General features: G+C 50.3%; 1 protein-coding gene and 1 long non-coding RNA gene across 3 annotated transcripts in view; both read left to right on the forward strand.

The window, feature by feature from the left end:
- ACAP3 (ArfGAP with coiled-coil, ankyrin repeat and PH domains 3) overlaps positions 1 to 17863 on the forward strand; it is a 57577-nt gene that overhangs the window by 7522 nt on the left and 32192 nt on the right. The window contains exons 2-3 of the mRNA XM_050982736.1: positions 15843 to 15900; positions 16983 to 17102. Coding sequence (XP_050838693.1) covers positions 15843 to 15900; positions 16983 to 17102 — 178 coding nt within the window. The remainder of the gene's footprint in view (positions 1 to 15842; positions 15901 to 16982; positions 17103 to 17863) is intronic.
- LOC127060344 (uncharacterized) lies at positions 8287 to 9526 on the forward strand. Of its 2 annotated transcripts, none has more exons than XR_007779278.1 (3): positions 8287 to 8387; positions 8851 to 9175; positions 9327 to 9526. It is a non-coding gene; the product is annotated as an uncharacterized LOC127060344 (long non-coding RNA). The 2 variants fall into 2 exon arrangements; XR_007779277.1 differs by having other exon boundaries at positions 8293 to 8445.

Below are 17863 nucleotides of genomic sequence, written 5' to 3' on the forward strand. Positions count from 1 at the left end.
ATTAGGATTTATCCCCCATTTTTTTCCCCTTTATTTTGGTCTGTAATTAGGATTTATCCCCCATTTTTTTCCCCTTTATTTTGGTCTGTAATTAGGATTCCTCCCCCTTTTATTTCCATTCCCTTCCCTTCCCCCTTTTCCCTCCCTCTCCCCATTCCCACCCTCCCCCATGCCCACATTTCCTGCCCTGCCCACCTGGCACTTGGAGGCAGCAAAGTGACATTTTGGGAGGGGGCACCTGCAGCTCTTCATTCCCAGAGTGGAACCTGAGCCAGATGGAGCCGGGGAGGTGGGGAGGAGGCGAGCTCCGAGCTCCTGCAGCGCCACTGACTCATCTGAGCTGGGCACGGGGCAAGGTGCCAGCTCCGGAGGGGGTGGGAGCCTGGGAAATGCAGGGTGGGAGATGGCACTGCCAGGGAGATGGCACTGCCAGGGAGGTGGCACTGCCAGGGTGAGAGCCTGGGACACTGCAGGGTGGGAGATGGCACTGCCAGGAGATGGCATGCCAGGAGATGGCATGCCAGGATGAGAGCCTGGGACACTGCAGGGTGGGAGATGGCACTGCCAGGGAGATGGCACTGCCAGGGAGATGGCACTGCCAGGCTGAGAGCCTGGGACACTGCAGGGTGGGAGATGGCACTCGCCAGGGCTGAGAGCCTGGGACACTGCAGGTGGGAGATGGCACTGCACAGGAGTGATGGCACTGCCAGGGAGATGGCACTGCCAGGGAGATGGCACTGCCAGGCTGAGAGCCTGGGACACTGCAGGGTGGGAGATGGCACTGCCAGGGCTGGGAGCCTGGGACACTGCAGGGTGGGAGATGGCACTGCCAGGGAGATGGCACTGCCAGGGCTGAGAGCCTGGGACACTGCAGGGTGGGAGATGGCACTGCCAGGGAGATGGCACTGCCAGGCTGAGAGCCTGGGACACTGCAGGGTGGGAGATGGCACTGCCAGGGAGATGGCACTGCCAGGGTGAGAGCCTGGGACACTGCAGGGTGGGAGATGGCACTGCCAGGCTGAGAGCCTGGGACACTGCAGGGTGGGAGATGGCACTGCCAGGGCTGGGAGCCTGGGACACTGCAGGGTGGGAGATGGCACTGCCAGGGTGATGGCACTGCCAGGGAGATGGCACTGCCAGGGAGGTGGCACTGCCAGGGCTGAGAGCCTGGGACACTGCAGGGTGGGAGATGGCACCTGCCAGGTTGATGGCACTGCCAGGGTGAGAGCCTGGGACAACTGCAGGGTGGGACGATGGCACTGCCAGGGAGGTGGGCACTGCCAGGGAGATGGCAACTGCCAGGGTTGAGAGCCTGGGGACACTGCAGGGTGGGAGATGGCACTGCGAGGAAGGTGGCACTGCCAGGGAGATGGCACTGCCAGGGCTGAGAGCCTGGGGACACTGCAGGGTGGGAGATGGCCACTGGCCAGGGAGATGGCACTGCCAGGGAGTGGTTGGCACTGCCAGGGTGAGAGCGGCTGGGACACTGCAGGGTGGGAGATGGCACTGCCAGGGAGATGGCACTGCCAGGGAGGTGGCACTGCCAGGGCTGAGAGCCTGGGACACTGCAGGGTGGGAGATGGCACTGCCAGGGCTGAGAGCCTGGGGCACTGCAGGGTGGGAGATGGCACTGCCAGGGAGATGGCACTGCCAGGGAGATGGCACTGCCAGGGTGAGAGCCTGGGACACTGCAGGGTGGGAGATGGCACTGCCAGGGTGAGAGCCTGGGACACTGCAGGGTGGGAGATGGCACTGCCAGGGAGATGGCACTGCCAGGGCTGAGAGCCTGGGACACTGCAGGGTGGGAGATGGCACTGCCAGGGAGATGGCACTGCCAGGGAGATGGCACTGCCAGGGCTGAGAGCCTGGGACACTGCAGGGTGGGAGGTGGCACTGCCAGGGAGATGGCACTGCCAGGGCTGTGGGTCCCCATCTCAGCTCAGAGGGCACCCAAACCTCGTGGGGCTGTGAAAATCCAATTCCAAAATGTCATTCCCAAAGCTGAGACACTGATTTTCCACGTGGGGGTGAATTCCACAGCCCCATCGTTCCCTCAGGAGAAGTGTCAGGGCAGCTGGAGCTTGAAAAGTGGGATTGTGAGAGAAATGGGATTGTGAGAGAAATGGGATTGTGAGAAAAATGGGATTGTGAGAAAAATGGGATTGTGAGAAAAATGGGATTGTGAGAAAAATGGGATTGTGAGAGAAACGGGATTGTGAGAAAAATGGGATTGTGAGAGAAACGGGATTGTGAGAGAAACGGGATTGGGAGAGAAACGGGATTGGTGAGAGAAACGGGATTGGGAGAGAAACGGGATTGGGAGAGAAATGGGATTGGGAGAGAAACGGGATTGGGAGAGAAACGGGATTGGGAGAGAAACGGGATTGGGAGAGAAACGGGATTGTGAGAGAAACGGGATTGGGAGAGAAACGGGATTGGGAGAGAAACGGGATTGGGACAAAAACAGGATTGGGACAAAAACGGGATTGGGACAGAAACGGGATTGGGACAAAAACGGGATTGGGACAAAAACGAGATTGGGACAAAAACAGGATTGGGACAAAAACAGGATTGGGACAAAAACAGGATTGGGACAAAAGCAGGATTGGGACAAAAACAGGATTGGGACAAAAGCAGGACTGTCCCCACGGCCTGAGAGGAATAAATCCCGGTCAGGTCTGGGTGGTGCCTGGAGCTGATCCCCAGCAGCCCCAGGCACAAACTCTGCTCCTTTTGGGATGGGTTTGCTCTGCCCCCAGCACTGAGGGTGTTTCCTTTTCCTCCAGACCCTGATCCCTGTGGGATTCCCCCTTCCCTCAGTAATTTGGGTTTTTCTGGGAAGGCAGAGCAGGACAGGGATGCTCGTCCTGCATCCAGAGGGGATTGAGGACCTCAGAAAATTATGGTGAAAATCAGGCAGAAAATGAGGCTGGAAAAATAGAATATTAGGCAAAAAAGTGATGCAGAAAAATAGAAAATTATATAAAAAAATCAGGCCAAAATTATGCCAAAAAATAGAAAATTATATAAAAAATTCAGGCCAAAATTATGCCGAAAAATAGAAAATTATATAAAAAATTCAGGCCAAATTATGCCAAAAATAGAAAATTAGACCAAAAATGCTACTTACCTGGATTTCTAATCTTGACTGATATTATAAATTGCTGGGAGTGGAAAAAAAATCCCCTTTTTATCCCAAGGCCAGGGAGATTTTAGTGATGAGTTAAATCCCCTCCACACTCCTTGGCTCACAACAGGGGCAGTAAATGAATTATTCTTTATAAAACCTAACCTCAGGTAAGGTGATAAAACAATTTAATTTAATTTTTTTTTTTTGTGATTTAAATGCAAGTGGCTTTCAAGGTTTTTTTAGAATCTTTTTTTCCCATTTATTGCAGATTTTGGTGATTTCCAGAGGGAGGGAACCAGCAGGGATGGAGATGTCAGGGAGGGAAGGGGCTGGAGGCTGCAGGAATTCCCAAATTGTGGCTGCAAGGGACAGGTAGCAGCAAATCTCCTTCCTGAGCAGTGCCAGCAGGGCAGATCCCACTGGAATTAGCAGAGCTGCTGCTATAAATAGAATTATCTGGGCCAGAGGGAGCTCAGCTGCTCCTGCCCGGAGTCACCTCCAGAGCCGGCAGCTCCCGGCTCCTCCTGGGGCTCCTCTGGGCTAAAAAGGGAATTTTGGGGGGGATCCCACGGAGATTGTGCTGACACGGCCTCTCCGGGGCAGCCGGGCTCCCAGGGAAAAAGCTGGGCCTAAAAAGCTGGGCCTAAAAAGCTGGGCCTAAAAAGCTGGGCCTAAAAAGCTGGGCCTAAAAAGCTGGGCCAAAAATGGGATGGGGACAGGGGGAAATGGATAAATGGGATGGGGATGGAATAAAAGGGGTTAAATGGAATTAGGACAGGGGGGAAAGGGGAATAAATGGGATGGGGACGGGGGAAAAAAGGGGGATAATGGGATGGAGGGGAGAAAAGGGGAATAAATGGGATGGGGACGGGGGAAAAGGGGATAAATGGGATGGGATGGAGACAAGGGGAATAAATGGGATGGGGACGGGGGAAAAGGGGATAAATGGGATGGGGATGGAGTAAAAGGGGAATAAATGGGATGGGGACGGGGGAAAAGGGGATAAATGGGATGGGGATGGAGAAAAAGGGGAATAAATGGGATGGGGACGGGGGAAAAGGGGATAAATGGGATGGGGATGGAGAAAAATGGGTTAAATTGATTGAGGATGGGGGAAAAGGGGAATAAATGGGATGGGGACAGGGAGGACAAGGGGATAAATGGGGAGATGGATAAATGGGATGAGGATGGAATAAAAGGGGTTAAATGGAATGAGGATAGCGGGAAAAGGGGATAAATGGGATGCGGGGACGGGTAAATGGGTGATGATGAGAATAAATGGTAGGCCAGGGGAGGATAAATAGGGGTGAAAGGTAAATGGAGGACAGGGGAAAGGGGATAAATGGGATGGAGATGGGTAAAGGGGATAAATGGGAGGGGGACAGGGGGGAAAAGGGTAAGAACTGGGAAATGGGATAAGGATGGAGTGAAAAGGGGTTAAATTGATTGAGGATGGGGGAAAAGGGGAATAAATGGGATGGGGACGGGGGGAAAAAGGGATAAATGGGGAGATGGATAAATGGGATGAGGATGGAATAAAAGGGGTTAAATGGAATGAGGATAGCGGGAAAAGGGGATAAATGGGATGGGGACGGGGGGAAAATGGGATAAATGGGATGGGGATGGAGTGAAAGGGGAATAAATGGAATTAGGACAGGGGGAAATGGATAAATGGGATGGGGATGGAGAAAAAGGGGTTAAATGGAATTAGGACAGAGGGAAAAGGGGAATAAATGGGATGGAGATGGAGTAAAAGGGGAATAAATGGGAGGGGGACAGGGGGGAAAATGGGATAAATGGGATGGGGACTGGGGGAAATGGGATAAATGGGATGGGGATGGAGAAAAAGGGGTTAAATTGATTGAGGATGGGGGAAAAGGGGAATAAATGGGATGGGGATGGAGTAAAAGGGGTTAAATGGAATGAGGATAGCGGGAAAAGGGGATAAATGGGATGAGGACAGGGGGAAATGGGATAAATGGGATGGGGATGGGGTAAAAGGGGATAACTGGGATGAGGCCAGGGACAGAAGGGGTTAAATGATGCCGGGACACGGGATCTGCTCCTGCTCAGGAGCTTGGCAAGGACGGTGGGAGGAGGGAGCAGCAGGCTGGGAATCCCTGATCCCGAGCTCTGTGAAGTCCCGAGGTTATCCCAGTTCCCACCTGTGGCTCTGCCCTGAGCGCCCCGGGAGGAAAAACCCCTGGAATTCACCGGGATACTGCCCAGGCTGCCATGGAAACCGTCACCATGGAGCTGTTGTCATGGTGACAGTATCCATGGGTGGGGGAGAGGGAGAGGGAAAGGAAAAGGGAAAGGAAAAGGGAAAGGAAAAGGAAGAGGGAAAGGAAAAGGAAAAGGATTCTTCTCTCAATTCCTGCTGGAAGGGATTTTTTAGGAATTCCTCACTCAGGTGCTGCCAGCACGAGGTACCAAAGTTCTGCTCCCTCTCAATTCCTGCTGAAAGTGGTTTTTAGGAATTCCTCACTCTGTTCCCCTCTGAATCAATTCTGGAAGGGATTTTTAGGAATTCCTCACTCTGTTCCCCTCTGAATCAATTCTGGAAGGGATTTTTAGGAATTCCTCACTCACCCAGTGGGATTTATTCCCCTGTGAATTAATTCTGGAAGGGATTTTTAGGAATTCCTCACTCTGTTCCCCTCTGAATTAATTCTGGAAGGGATTTTTAGGAATTCCTCACTCAGTGGGGTTTATTCCCTCTGAATTCATCCTGGATGGGATTTTTTAGGAATTCCTCACTCTGTTCCCCTCTGAATTCCTCCTGGAAGGGATTTTTTAGGAATTCCTCACTCTGTTCCCCTCTGAATTCCTCCTGGATGGGATTTTTAGGAATTCCTCACTCTGTTCCCCTCTGAATTCCTCCTGGATGGGATTTTTTAGGAATTCCTCACTCTGTTCCCCTCTGAATTAATTCTGGAAGGGATTTTTTAGGAATTCCTCACTCTGTTCCCCTCTGAATTCCTCCTGGAAGGGATTTTTAGGAATTCCTCACTCTATTCCCCTCTGAATTCATTCTGGAAGGGATTTTTAGGAATTCCTCACTCACCCAGTGGTGTTTATCCCCTTGGAATTCCTCCTGGTTTTTTTAGGAATCCCTCCCTCAGGTGCTGCCAGCCCCAGGTTCCAACCCCTGCTCTGACCCTCCTGATTTCTGACCCATCCACAAGGGGAGAGATTCCCCAGCTGGGCACAGCTGGCACAGCTGGCAGAGCTCAGGGCAGCTCCAGAGCCTCCCTCCCAGCTGCCAGAGGCAGGGAAGCTTCCGGAAGCATTCCTGCTGCTGCTGCAGGAATTGCAGCCCTGGGATCCCCTGGGTTGAGCTCACTCCGAGCTGGAGCTGCTCTGGGGCAGCTGGAAAAGGGAAAAGCTCCAGGATGATTTTCAGCTGGTGCCTGGCTGAGCTTTTAGGTACCATTTTTGGTCTAATTCTCTATTTTTGGCCTAATTTTCTACCTAATTTTCTATTTTCCTCCATCACTTTTTGCCTAATATTCTCTTTTTCAGCATCATTTTCTGCCTGATTTTTATCATAATTTTCTGCATATTTTTTGGCCTAATTTTCTTTATAATTTTCTTCATAATTTCCTACGTAATTTTTTGGCCTAATTTTTTATATAATTTTATATTTTTCTGTGTAATTTTCTGCCTAATTTTCATTAAAATTTTCTGCCTAATTTTAAGCCCTAATTTTCTATATAATTTTCTATTGTTCTGCATAATTTTTTGCCTAATTTTCTATTTTTTTGGCATCATGTTCTGCCTAATTTTCATCATAATTTCCTGCATAATCTTCTATTTTTCTGCCTAATATTCTGCCTAATTTTTCTCATAATTCCTGCTTAAATTTTTGCCTAATTTTCCATTTTTCAGCCTAATTTTTCTGCATATTTTTTGCCCTAATTTTCTATATAATTCTCTATTTTTCTGCCTATTTTTTTTGCCTATTTTTTCTTTTTCTCCATAATATTCTGCCTAATTTTCATCATAATTTCCTGCATAATTTTTTGGCCTAATTTTCGGTATAATTTTCTATTTTTCTGCATAATATTCTGCCGACTTTTTGTCATCATTCCCGCATAAATTTTTGCCTAATTTTCTATTTTTTGACATAATTTTCTGCCCAATTTTCAGCGTAATTTTTCGGCCTGATTTTCTATATAATTTTCTATTTTTCTGTGTAATTTTCTGCCTAATTTTCATCATAATTTTTCTGCCTAATTTCCTGCATAAATTTTTTGCCTAATTTTCTATTTTTCTGCATAATTTTCATCATAATTTTTCTGCCTAATTTCCTGCATAAATTTTTTGCCTAATTTTCTATTTTTCTGCATAATTTTCAGCATAATTTTTGTCCTAATTTTCTGCATAATTTTTTTTCCTATTTTTCCATTTCAGCCTAATTTTCTGCCTAATGTTTTGCATAATTTTTGCCCTAATTTTCTGTATAATTTTCTATTTTTCTGCCTAATTTTCCTCACAAGTTCCAGCATCACTTTTCCCCTAATTTTCTATTTCTCAGCCTGATTTTTCTGCATATTTCTTTGCCCTAATTTTCTATATAATTCTCTATTTTTCTGCCTATTTTTTCTGCCTAATTTTTTCTTTTTTTCTCCATAATATTCTGCCTAATTTTCCTCACAATTTCCCGCATCACTTTTCCCCTAATTTTCTATTTCTCAGCCTGATTTTTCTGCATATTTTTTGCCCTAATTTTCTATATAATTCTCTATTTTTTCTGCCTAATTTTTTCTTTTTCTACATAATATTCTGCCTAATTTTCCTCACAATTCCCACATCACTTTTCCCCTAAATTTCTATTTTTCAGCCTGATTTCCCTGGATCCCTTTGGGATGCAGCTGGGGAACCCTTATCAACACCCAGCTCCTTATCTCTGGGGCTATCAAACCATCCCTGGGGGCATTTTTGGCCACCTTTGGGGCAATTTTTGCCATTTTTGGGCCATCCCAAACGCGCAGAGGGAGCTCAGCCTGGTCTGGCCGTGGGAAGGGCTTGGGGAGAGGCCAAAGATTGGTGTGAAAAAAGAAGAAAAAGGAAAAAAAAAATCCTGGCAGGGCTTCAGCAGGAAGGGAGAGCGGCAGGAAACGCTCGGGGCAGGGAGCCAGGAGGGCCTGGCTGGGACAGAGCTTCATTGAGAGCGTTTTGGGGTGAAAAGAGCCAGTTTTGGGTCTGGCTGGGACAGAGCTTCATTGAGAGCGTTTTGGGGTGAAAAGAGCCAGTTTTGGGTCTGGCTGGGACAGAGCTTCATTGAGAGCGTTTTGGGGTGAAAAGAGCCGGTTTTGGGTCTGGCTGGGACAGAGCTTCATTGAGAGCGTTTTGGGGTGAAAAGAGTCAGTTTTGGGTCTGGCTGGGACAGAGCTTCATTGAGAGCGTTTTGGGGTGAAAAGAGCCGGTTTTGGGTCTGGCTGGGACAGAGCTTTATTGAGAAGGTTTTGGGGTGAAAAGAGCCGGTTTTGGGTCTGGCTGGGACAGAGCTTCATTGAGAAGGTTTGGGGTGAAAAGAGCCGGTTTTGGGTCTGGCTGGGACAGAGCTTCATTGAGAGCGTTTTGGGGTGAAAAGAGCCGGTTTTGGGTCTGGCTGGGACAGAGCTTCATTGAGAGGGTTTTGGGGTGAAAAGAGCCAGTTTTGGGTCTGGCTGGGACAGAGCTTCATTGAGAGCGTTTTGGGGTGAAAGAGCCAGGTTTTGGGTCTGGCTGGGACAGAGCTTCATTGAGAGGGTTTTGGGGTGAAAAGAGCCGGTTTTGGGTCTGGCTGGGACAGAGCTTCATTGAGAGCGTTTTGGGGTGAAAAGAGCCGGTTTTGGGTCTGGCTGGGACAGAGCTTCATTGAGAGCGGTTTTGGGGTGAAAAGAGCCGGTTTTGGGTCTGGCTGGGACAGAGCTTCATTGAGAGGGTTTTGGGGTGAAAAGAGCCAGTTTTGGGTCTGGCTGGGACAGAGCTTCATTGAGAGCGTTTTGGGGTGAAAAGAGCCAGTTTTGGGTCTGGCTGGGACAGAGCTTCATTGAGGTTTGGGGAAAGAGCCGTTTTGGGGGCTGAGCTTGTGAAAGGTTTGGGGTAAAAGAGCCGTTTTGGGTCTGGCTGGGACAGAGCTTCATTGAGAGGGTTTTGGGGTGAAAAGAGCCAGTTTTGGGTCTGGCTGGGACAGAGCTTCATTGAGAGCGTTTTGGGGTGAAAAGAGCCGGTTTTGGGTCTGGCTGGGACAGAGCTTCATTGAGAGCGTTTTGGGGTGAAAAGAGCCGGTTTTGGGTCTGGCTGGGACAGAGCTTTACTCAAATCATTTTGGGGTGAAAAGAGCCGGTTTTGGGTCTGGCTGGGACAGAGCTTCATTGAGAGGGTTTTGGGGTGAAAAGAGCCAGTTTTGGGTCTGGCTGGGACAGAGCTTCATTGAGAGGGTTTTGGGGTGAAAAGAGCCGGTTTTGGGTCTGGCTGGGACAGAGCTTCATTGAGAGCGTTTTGGGGTGAAAAGAGCCGGTTTTGGGTCTGGCTGGGACAGAGCTTTACTCAAATCATTTTGGGGTGAAAGGAGCCAGTTTTGGGTCTGGCTGGGAGAGAGCTTTACTCAAATCATTTTGGGGTGAAAAGAGCCAGTTCTGAGCCAGCCCTAGGGACAGAGCTTCATTCAAATTATTAAAATATTCATTTTGGGGTGAAAAGAGCCAGTTCTTGGCCAGCCCTGGGGACAGAGCTTCATTCAAATATTCATTTTGGGGTGAAAAGAGTCGGTTCTTGGCCAGCCCTAGAGACAGAGCTCCATTGAGAGCGTTTTGGGGTGAAAAGAGCCAGTTCTGGGTCTGGCTGGGACAGAGCTTCATTCAAATTATTCAGATATTCATTTTAGGGTGAAAAGAGTCGATTCCTGGCTGGGCTGGGACAGAGCTTCATTCAAATTATTCAAATATTCATTTTGGGGTGAAAAGAGTCAGTTCTTGGCTGGCTGAGCATGGCTGGGGTTTGTTCAGGAGGCACAGATGGGATCCATGGGATCCATGGGATCCATGGGATGGGGATGGATTCCCATTCCCAGATTCCCAGGATGGAGCAGCACTGGGCCATCCCCTTATTTCAGTTATTTTGGGGTGAAAAGAGTCAGTTCTTGGCTGGGCTGGGTTCCTGCAGCTGGGAGAGGCTGAGAGTCCCTGGGATTTGCTCAGGAGGCACAAATGGGGTGGGAACAGGAATGGGAATGGGAATGGGAATGGAGATGGGGATGAGAATGGGAATGGAATGGGAATAGGAATAGAATAGAAATGGGAATAGAATGGGGATGGGGATGGGGATGGGATGAGATGGGAATGGGGATGGGGAATGGGAATAGAATGGGGATGGGATGGGAATGGGATGAGATGGGAATGGGGATGGGGATGGGCATAGGATGAGATGGGAATGGGAATGGGGAATGGGAATAGAATGGGAACAGGGATGGGGATGGGGATGGGGATGGGAATGGGAATGGGGATGGGTATGGGAATGGGGATGGGGCTGGGGCATGGGGATGGGCTGGGGATGGGAATGGGATGAGATGGGAATGGGAATGGGGAATGGGAATAGAATGGGAATAGAATGGGGATGGGATGGGAATGGGATGAGATGGGAAGGGGGATGGGGATGGGAATGATGGGGATGGGGCGGGATGGGGATGGGATGGGATGGAATGGGAATGGGGATGGGGATGGGCTGGGGATGGGGATGGGGATGAGATTGGAATGGGAATAGGGATAGGATGGGAATGGGGATGGGAATATGGGATGGAATGGGGATGGGAATGGGGATGGGGAATGGGGAATGGGAATAGAATAGAATAGAAATGGGAATAGAATGGGGATGGGAATGGGGAATGGGAAATGGGAATGGGAATGGGGATGGGGATGGGATGGGGATGGGAATGGGAATGGGAATGGGATGGGGATGGGGATGGGAATGGGAATAGAATGATGGGAATAGAATGGGGACTGGGGATGGGGATGGGGATGGGGATGGAATAGAATGGGAATGGGATGGGAATGGGCTGGGATGAGATGGAGAATGGGAGATGGGGAATGGGAATAGAATGGGAACAGGGATGGGATGGGGATGGGAATGGAATTAGGAGTGGGGATGGGGATGGGAATGGGAATAGAATAGAAATGGGAATAGAATGGGGATGGGGATGGGATGGGAATGGGGATGGAGCAGATGTGGATTCCCACTCCCAGAGTGCTCTGGAGTGGTGCTGAGGTGGCGTTTCCTCATCCCTGGGGAGTCATCCCAGGTCCCCAGGCTGCTTGTGTAACTGTGCCTCTCATCCCTGGCACTGTGGGAGGATGGAAGTGTGGGAGTGGAGCTGGCACAGCCTGGGCTTGGCAGCCCTGGAACTGGGATCCTCGGGGAGGGCAGGATCTGAGGGCTCTGCAGCTCCTGCAGGGAGCAGGAAAACACATTTAAACCCCAAAATCCAGTGCTCTGGAATTCCTGCAGTGAGCAGGAAAATTATATTTTTAACCCCCAAAAATCCAGTGCTCTGGAATTGTATCAGTTAGAAGGAAAAGGACATTTTAAACCCCTAAAATCCAGTTCTCTGGAATTGCATCAATGAGCAGGAAAAGGACATTTTAACCTCTAAAATCCAATGTTCTGGAGTTGTATCAGTTAGAAGAAAAAGTACATTTTAAACCCCAAAAATCCAATGTTCTGGAATTGCATCAGTGAGCAGAAAAGATAAAATTTTAACCCCCAAGAGCCCAGGGCTGGACTTGGGCCCGGTGTGCCCTCGGAGGGTGGAAATCAGGTGTTGGTCAGGCAGAAAGGTGCAGAAAGGAAAATCCCTGAGCAGCAGGACCAGGTGTGTGGGAGGATTTGGGGTTGGATTTTGGGATCTTCCAGCTCATCTCAGAGTTCCTCACCAAGAAACCTCCTTGGGATATAAAAACACCTGGAAAACGACAGATTAATGTCATTTTCTTTGCTTCCTGGATCTCCAAATAAACCCCTGGGATCTCTGCCCTTGCATTCCAACCCTTTGGAACCTTTTCCCTCAAGCCCACACCCCAAATAAAAAAACCTCCAATTTTTAACCCCTCGTGTTCCCCAGCCCCAAAAAATCTCAGAGCCCAGATTTATCCACGGGCTGGGATAAAAACAGGCGGGAAATTAGAGATGAATAAATGACAGAATAGATGAAGAAAGACGAATAGAAATGAAGGAATGATATGAAATTCCAGGCAGGAAATCTGCCTGGATGGCAGCTTGCACAATGGCTGCTCCTGCTTCCCTGGAAAGAAAATGATTCCCAGGAAATCCAGCTCTTCCCTCTTGCCCAGCTGCTTTTTGTGCCCAGCGAGTGGAAGAATTGAATCTGGCAGCAGATGCATGAAGGCACACGAGCCCCAAACCCGGGCACCAAAAATAGCTGCAAGAGGAGGGGGGAAAAAAAACCCTGAAAAGAGCTTTTTTTAATGATTCTTTTTCTTTCCAAATCTCTGCCCCCGGGCAGAGCCACGTGTGGGGGAGGCAGAGCAGAGTGGGAGAGCTGCTGTTGCTTTCCTTTATGTTCCTTTTGGTTTGTTATTCCATGAAAAAACTCCTTTTTGTTGTTGTTTTTTTGGCTGTGTTTTCCCAGGGCTGGTGGTGGCCAGAGCTCTGGGCACTGAGCTCCAGCCTGGATTTCATCTCCCAGGGGTTTGGAGGGGCTTTAGGGATGCTGGAGCAAAAAAAGGACATTTTTTCCAGGAGATTATTCCTGGGATGAAGGCACCCAGAGCCTCAGACACCAATCCTGATGGCTCCTGCAGGAATTTTGAGGATTGAGGGTGTCCTGTCCTTTTCCTGAGGGCAGGATGAGTTCCTGTCCCTCCAAATCCCTCCCTGCAGCTCAGGGCTGGGATTTTCAAACCTTGGCTGGAATATTTCATGATCCAACCTTTTAAATCCTGATCCCACAAACCTTAGAAGCTCCCTGAACAAAATTAGGATTCCAACCCTTGGTGCCTGATGGTTCACATCCCTCCAAATCCATCCCTGCAGCTCAGGGCTGGGATTTTTCCAACTTTGGCTGGAATATTTCATGATCCAACCTTTAAAAATCCTGATCCCACAAACCTTAGAAGCTCCCTGGCTAAAATTAGGATTCCAAACCCTTGGTGCCTGATGGCTCCTGCAGGAGTTTTGAGGATTGAGGGTGTCCTGTCCTTTTCCTGAGGGCAGGATGAGTTCCTGTCCCTCCAAATCCATCCCTGCAGCTCAGGGCTGGGATTTTCAAACCTTGGCTGGAATATTTCATGAGCCAACCTTTTAAATCCTGATCCCACAAACCTAAGAAGCTCCCTGGCCAAAATTAGGATTCCAACCCTTGGAGCCTGATGGTTCAAGTCCCTCCAAACCCCATCCCTGCAGCTCAGGGCTGGGATTTTTCCAACTTTGGCTGGAATATTTCATGATCCAACCTTTAAAAATCCTGATCCCACAAACCTAGAAAGCTCCCCTGGCTAAAATTAGGATTCCAACCCTTGGTACCTGATGGTTCACATCCCTCCAAATCCATCCCTGCAGCTCAGGGCTGGGATTTTTCCAACTTTGGGTGCAATATTTCATGAGCCAACCTTTAAAATCCTGATCCCACAAACCTTAGAAGCTCCCTGAACAAAATTAGGATTCCAACCCTTGGTGCCTGATGGCTCCTGCAGGAATTTTGAGGATTGAGGGTGTCCTGTCCTTTTCCTGAGGGCAGGATGAGTTCCTGTCCCTCCAAATCCCTCCCTGCAGCTCAGGGCTGGGATTTTCAAACCTTGGCTGGAATATTTCATGATCCAACCTTTTAAATCCTGATCCCACAAACCTTAGAAGCTCCCTGAACAAAATTAGGATTCCAACCCTTGGTGCCTGATGGTTCACATCCCTCCAAATCCATCCCTGCAGCTCAGGGCTGGGATTTTTCCAACTTTGGCTGGAATATTTCATGATCCAACCTTTAAAAATCCTGATCCCACAAACCTAGAAAGCTCCCTGGCTAAAATTAGGATTCCAAACCCTTGGTACCTGATGGTTCACATCCCTCCAAATCCATCCCTGCAGCTCAGGGCTGGGATTTTTCCAACTTTGGGTGCAATATTTCATGAGCCAACCTTTAAAATCCTGATCCCACAAACCTTAGAAGCTCCCTGAACAAAATTAGGATTCCAACCCTTGGTGCCTGATGGCTCCTGCAGGAGTTTTGAGGATTGAGGGTGTCCTGTCCTTTTCCTGAGGTCAGGATGAGTTCCTGTCCCTCCAAATCCCTCCCTGCAGCTCAGGGCTGGGATTTTCAAACCTTGGCTGGAATATTTCATGAGCCAACCTTTTAAATCCTGATCCCACAAACCTAGGAAGCTCCCTGGCTAAAATTAGGATTCCAACCCTTGGAGCCTGATGGTTCAAGTCCCTCCAAATCCCTCCCTGCAGCTCAGGGCTGGGATTTTTCCAACTTTGGGTGCAATATTTCATGATCCAACCTTTAAAAATCCTGATCCCACAAACCTTAGAAGCTCCCTGGCTAAAATTAGGATTCCAAACCCTTGGTACCTGATGGTTCACATCCCTCCAAATCCATCCCTGCAGCTCAGGGCTGGGATTTTCAAACCTTGGCTGGAATATTTCATGATCCAACCTTTTAAATCCTGATCCCACAAACCTAAGAAGCTCCCTGAACAAAATTAGGATTCCAACCCTTGGTGCCTGATGGCTCCTGCAGGAGTTTTGAGGATTGAGGGTGTCCTGTCCTTTTCCTGAGGTCAGGATGAGTTCCTGTCCCTCCAAATCCATCCCTGCAGCTCAGGGCTGGGATTTTTCCAACTTTGGGTGCAATATTTCATGATCCAACCTTTAAAATCCTGATCCCACAAACCTTAGAAGCTCCCTGGCTAAAATTAGGATTCCAACCCTTGGTGCTCTGAGGTCTGACCACATTCCCAGGTGTGTGGTTACAGAAATCTGAGTGCTCTGCCAGGGAACACCCTCAGGTCTGCAGGGCTCTGCCCAGAGCCATTCCAGGAGCACATTCCTGGCTCTGGGAATGCCTCCTGGAGTGGCTGATGTCATGTTTGCCTCACATTCCTGGCTCTGGGAATGCCTCCTGGAGTGGCTGATGTCCTTTGCAGCTGGGCTGTGGCAGCTCCTGGCTGTCCCATCTGCCTGCTGGCCTGGAAAAGGAGCAGATCCCAAAATCCTGGGCTGGATTTATCCCTGTCCAAGCGCAGCCCCACGTGTGTGGAGGAGCTTTTTGGTGTTCAGAGGTTCAAAGGCTGCTCTGGGTGGGTTTGAGGGGTGGTTCCTGAGGTTTTCAGGTCATAATTCAGCATTTGGAGAGGCTGGAAATGGTTTGGTGGTGCTGCAGTGAGGAATTTGTGCCTGGTGGGGCTGGGTGGAACAATGGTTATCCCCGTGTCAATTAGCACTGCTGGTAATTAACACAACAATGCCACTAAATGAATTTGCTGGGGGTGTCTTCCCAGCCCTGGGTTCATCCGGACCATCTCCATCTCTTTTCCCAGCCCTGGAATTCATTCCTGAGGGATTCAGCCCCGACATCCCAGTGGGAATAACGAGTCCCTCAGCCCCTCTGATCCTCACTCGCCCCTCCCTGGCCTCCTCCCCCATCACCACAAGCTGCCAATTAACGATTCCTCACTGCTAATTAACCATCCCTCCTCCTGTTCTGTTGCAGGGCAACCATCGATGAGGTGGAGACGGATGTGGTGGAGATCGAGGCCAAGCTCGACAAGGTGAGGGCAGGCCATGGTCTGAGGGACACTGGGGCCTATTTCTGGTTCCTGCTCAGGGATGGGGTCCTTCCAGGTGTCCCCTAAAATCTGAGCCCATTTCCAGGTGTTAAATTCATGTTTAGCACCCCAGACCTGAGGCCTGGCAGGTGTGGTGGAGATCGAGGCCAAGCTCGACAAGGTGAGGGCAGGCCATGGTCTGAGGGGGACTGGGGCCTATTTCTGGTTCCTGCTCAGGGATGGGGTCCTTCCAGGTGTCCCCTAAAATCTGAGCCCATTTCCAGGTGTTAAATTCATGTTTAGCACCCCAGACCTGAGGCCTGGCAGGTGTGGTGGAGATTGAGGCCAAGCTTGACAACATGAGGGCAGGCCATGGTCTGAGGGACACTGAGGCCTATTTCTGCTCCCCTGCTCAGGAATGGGGTCCCTCCAGGTATCCCCTAAAATCTGAGCCCATTTCCAGGTGTTAAATTCATGTTTAGCACCCCAGACCTGGGGCCTGGCAGGTGTGCTGGAGACGGAGGCCAAGCTTGACAACATGAGGGCAGGCCATGGCCTGAGGGACACTGCTGGAGCCCCTGCTCAGGAATGGGGTCACTCCAGGTGTCCCCTAAAATATTAGCCTGTTTCTAGGTGTTAAATTCATGTTTAGCACCCCAGCTTGTCTCCAGGGCTCCTCTGAGCTGGGACAGGAGCTCCTGTCCAGCTCCTCTTGGAACAGGCTGTCCTGTCCCAGAGTGGGACTTTACCCCTGTCCTGAGCTGGGATTTTTACCCCTGTCCTAAAATTTTTACCCCTAAAACCTGGGCTGGGATTTTATCCCTGTCATTTCCTGGGCTGGGATTTTATCCCTGTCATTTCCTGGGTGGGATTTTGTCCCTCTCCTGTCCCAGGGTGGGATTTTCCCCCATCCCTGTCCTATGCTGGGATTTTGTCCCTGTCCTGGGCTGGGGTTTTACCCAGGGTGTGGGACAAAGCCAGGCTGGTCTAAACCCAGTGCTGAGCCCATTTCTGTGTCCCTGTGCCTGTGTGTGTGTGTGTGTGTCCCCACGCGTGTCCCCCTGTCCCTGTCCGTGTGTCCCCAGCTGGTGAAGCTGTGCAGCAGCATGCTGGAGGCTGGCAAAGTTTACATCACCACCAACAAACATTTCGTCAGCGGCGTCAGGGACCTGTCCCAGCAGTGCAGGAAGGACCAGATGATCTCGGTGAGCCAAATTTGTGCTCACATTCCTGCTCAGGGGGGCTGGGGGTGCTCAGGGGGGCTGGGGGTGCTCACATTCCTGATCAGGGGGGCTGGGGGTGCTCGGGGGCTGGGTGCTCACATCCCTTATCAGGGGCTGGGGGTGCTCAGGGCGGGGTGCTCAATTCCGCGGTGGGCTGGGGGTGCTCACTTCCTGATCAGGGGGCTGGGGGTGCTCAGGGGGCTGGGGTGCTCACATTCCTGATCAGGGGGGCTGGGGGTGCTCAGGGGGATGCTCAGATCCCTGTTTCTGGTTCAGGGTGGGCTGGGGATGCTCAGGGTGGGCTGGGGGTGCTCAGGGAGATGCTCAGGTTCCTGCTCCTGGCTCAGGGTGGGCTGGGGGATGCTCAGGTGGGCTGGGGATGCTCAGGTGGGCTGGGATGCTCAGGGGGCTGGGGTGCTCAGGGATGCTCAGGTTCCTGCCCTGCTCAGGGTGGGCTGGGGGATGCTCAGGGTGGGCTGGGGGATGCTCAGGGGGGCTGGGGGATGCTCAGGTCCCTGCTGCTGGGAATGGATCACAAATCCAAGCCTCTCACGCTGCTTAAGCAGCCACTGAAAATGAGATTTGGTGGGAAATCAGAGTGAGATCCACTGAAAATGAGAGTTGTGTTTGGAGGGATGCAGAGAGTCTGGCAACAGCAGGCTGGGAACTCAGAGATGCATTTCAAATGAGGTTTGGGGGAACTCAGAGATGCATTTCAAATGAGGTTTGGGGGAGGTCAGAGA

The sequence above is a fragment of the Serinus canaria genome, chromosome 21 (assembly GCF_022539315.1).
Source record: "Serinus canaria isolate serCan28SL12 chromosome 21, serCan2020, whole genome shotgun sequence".
NCBI classification, from domain to species: Eukaryota; Metazoa; Chordata; class Aves; order Passeriformes; family Fringillidae; genus Serinus; species Serinus canaria.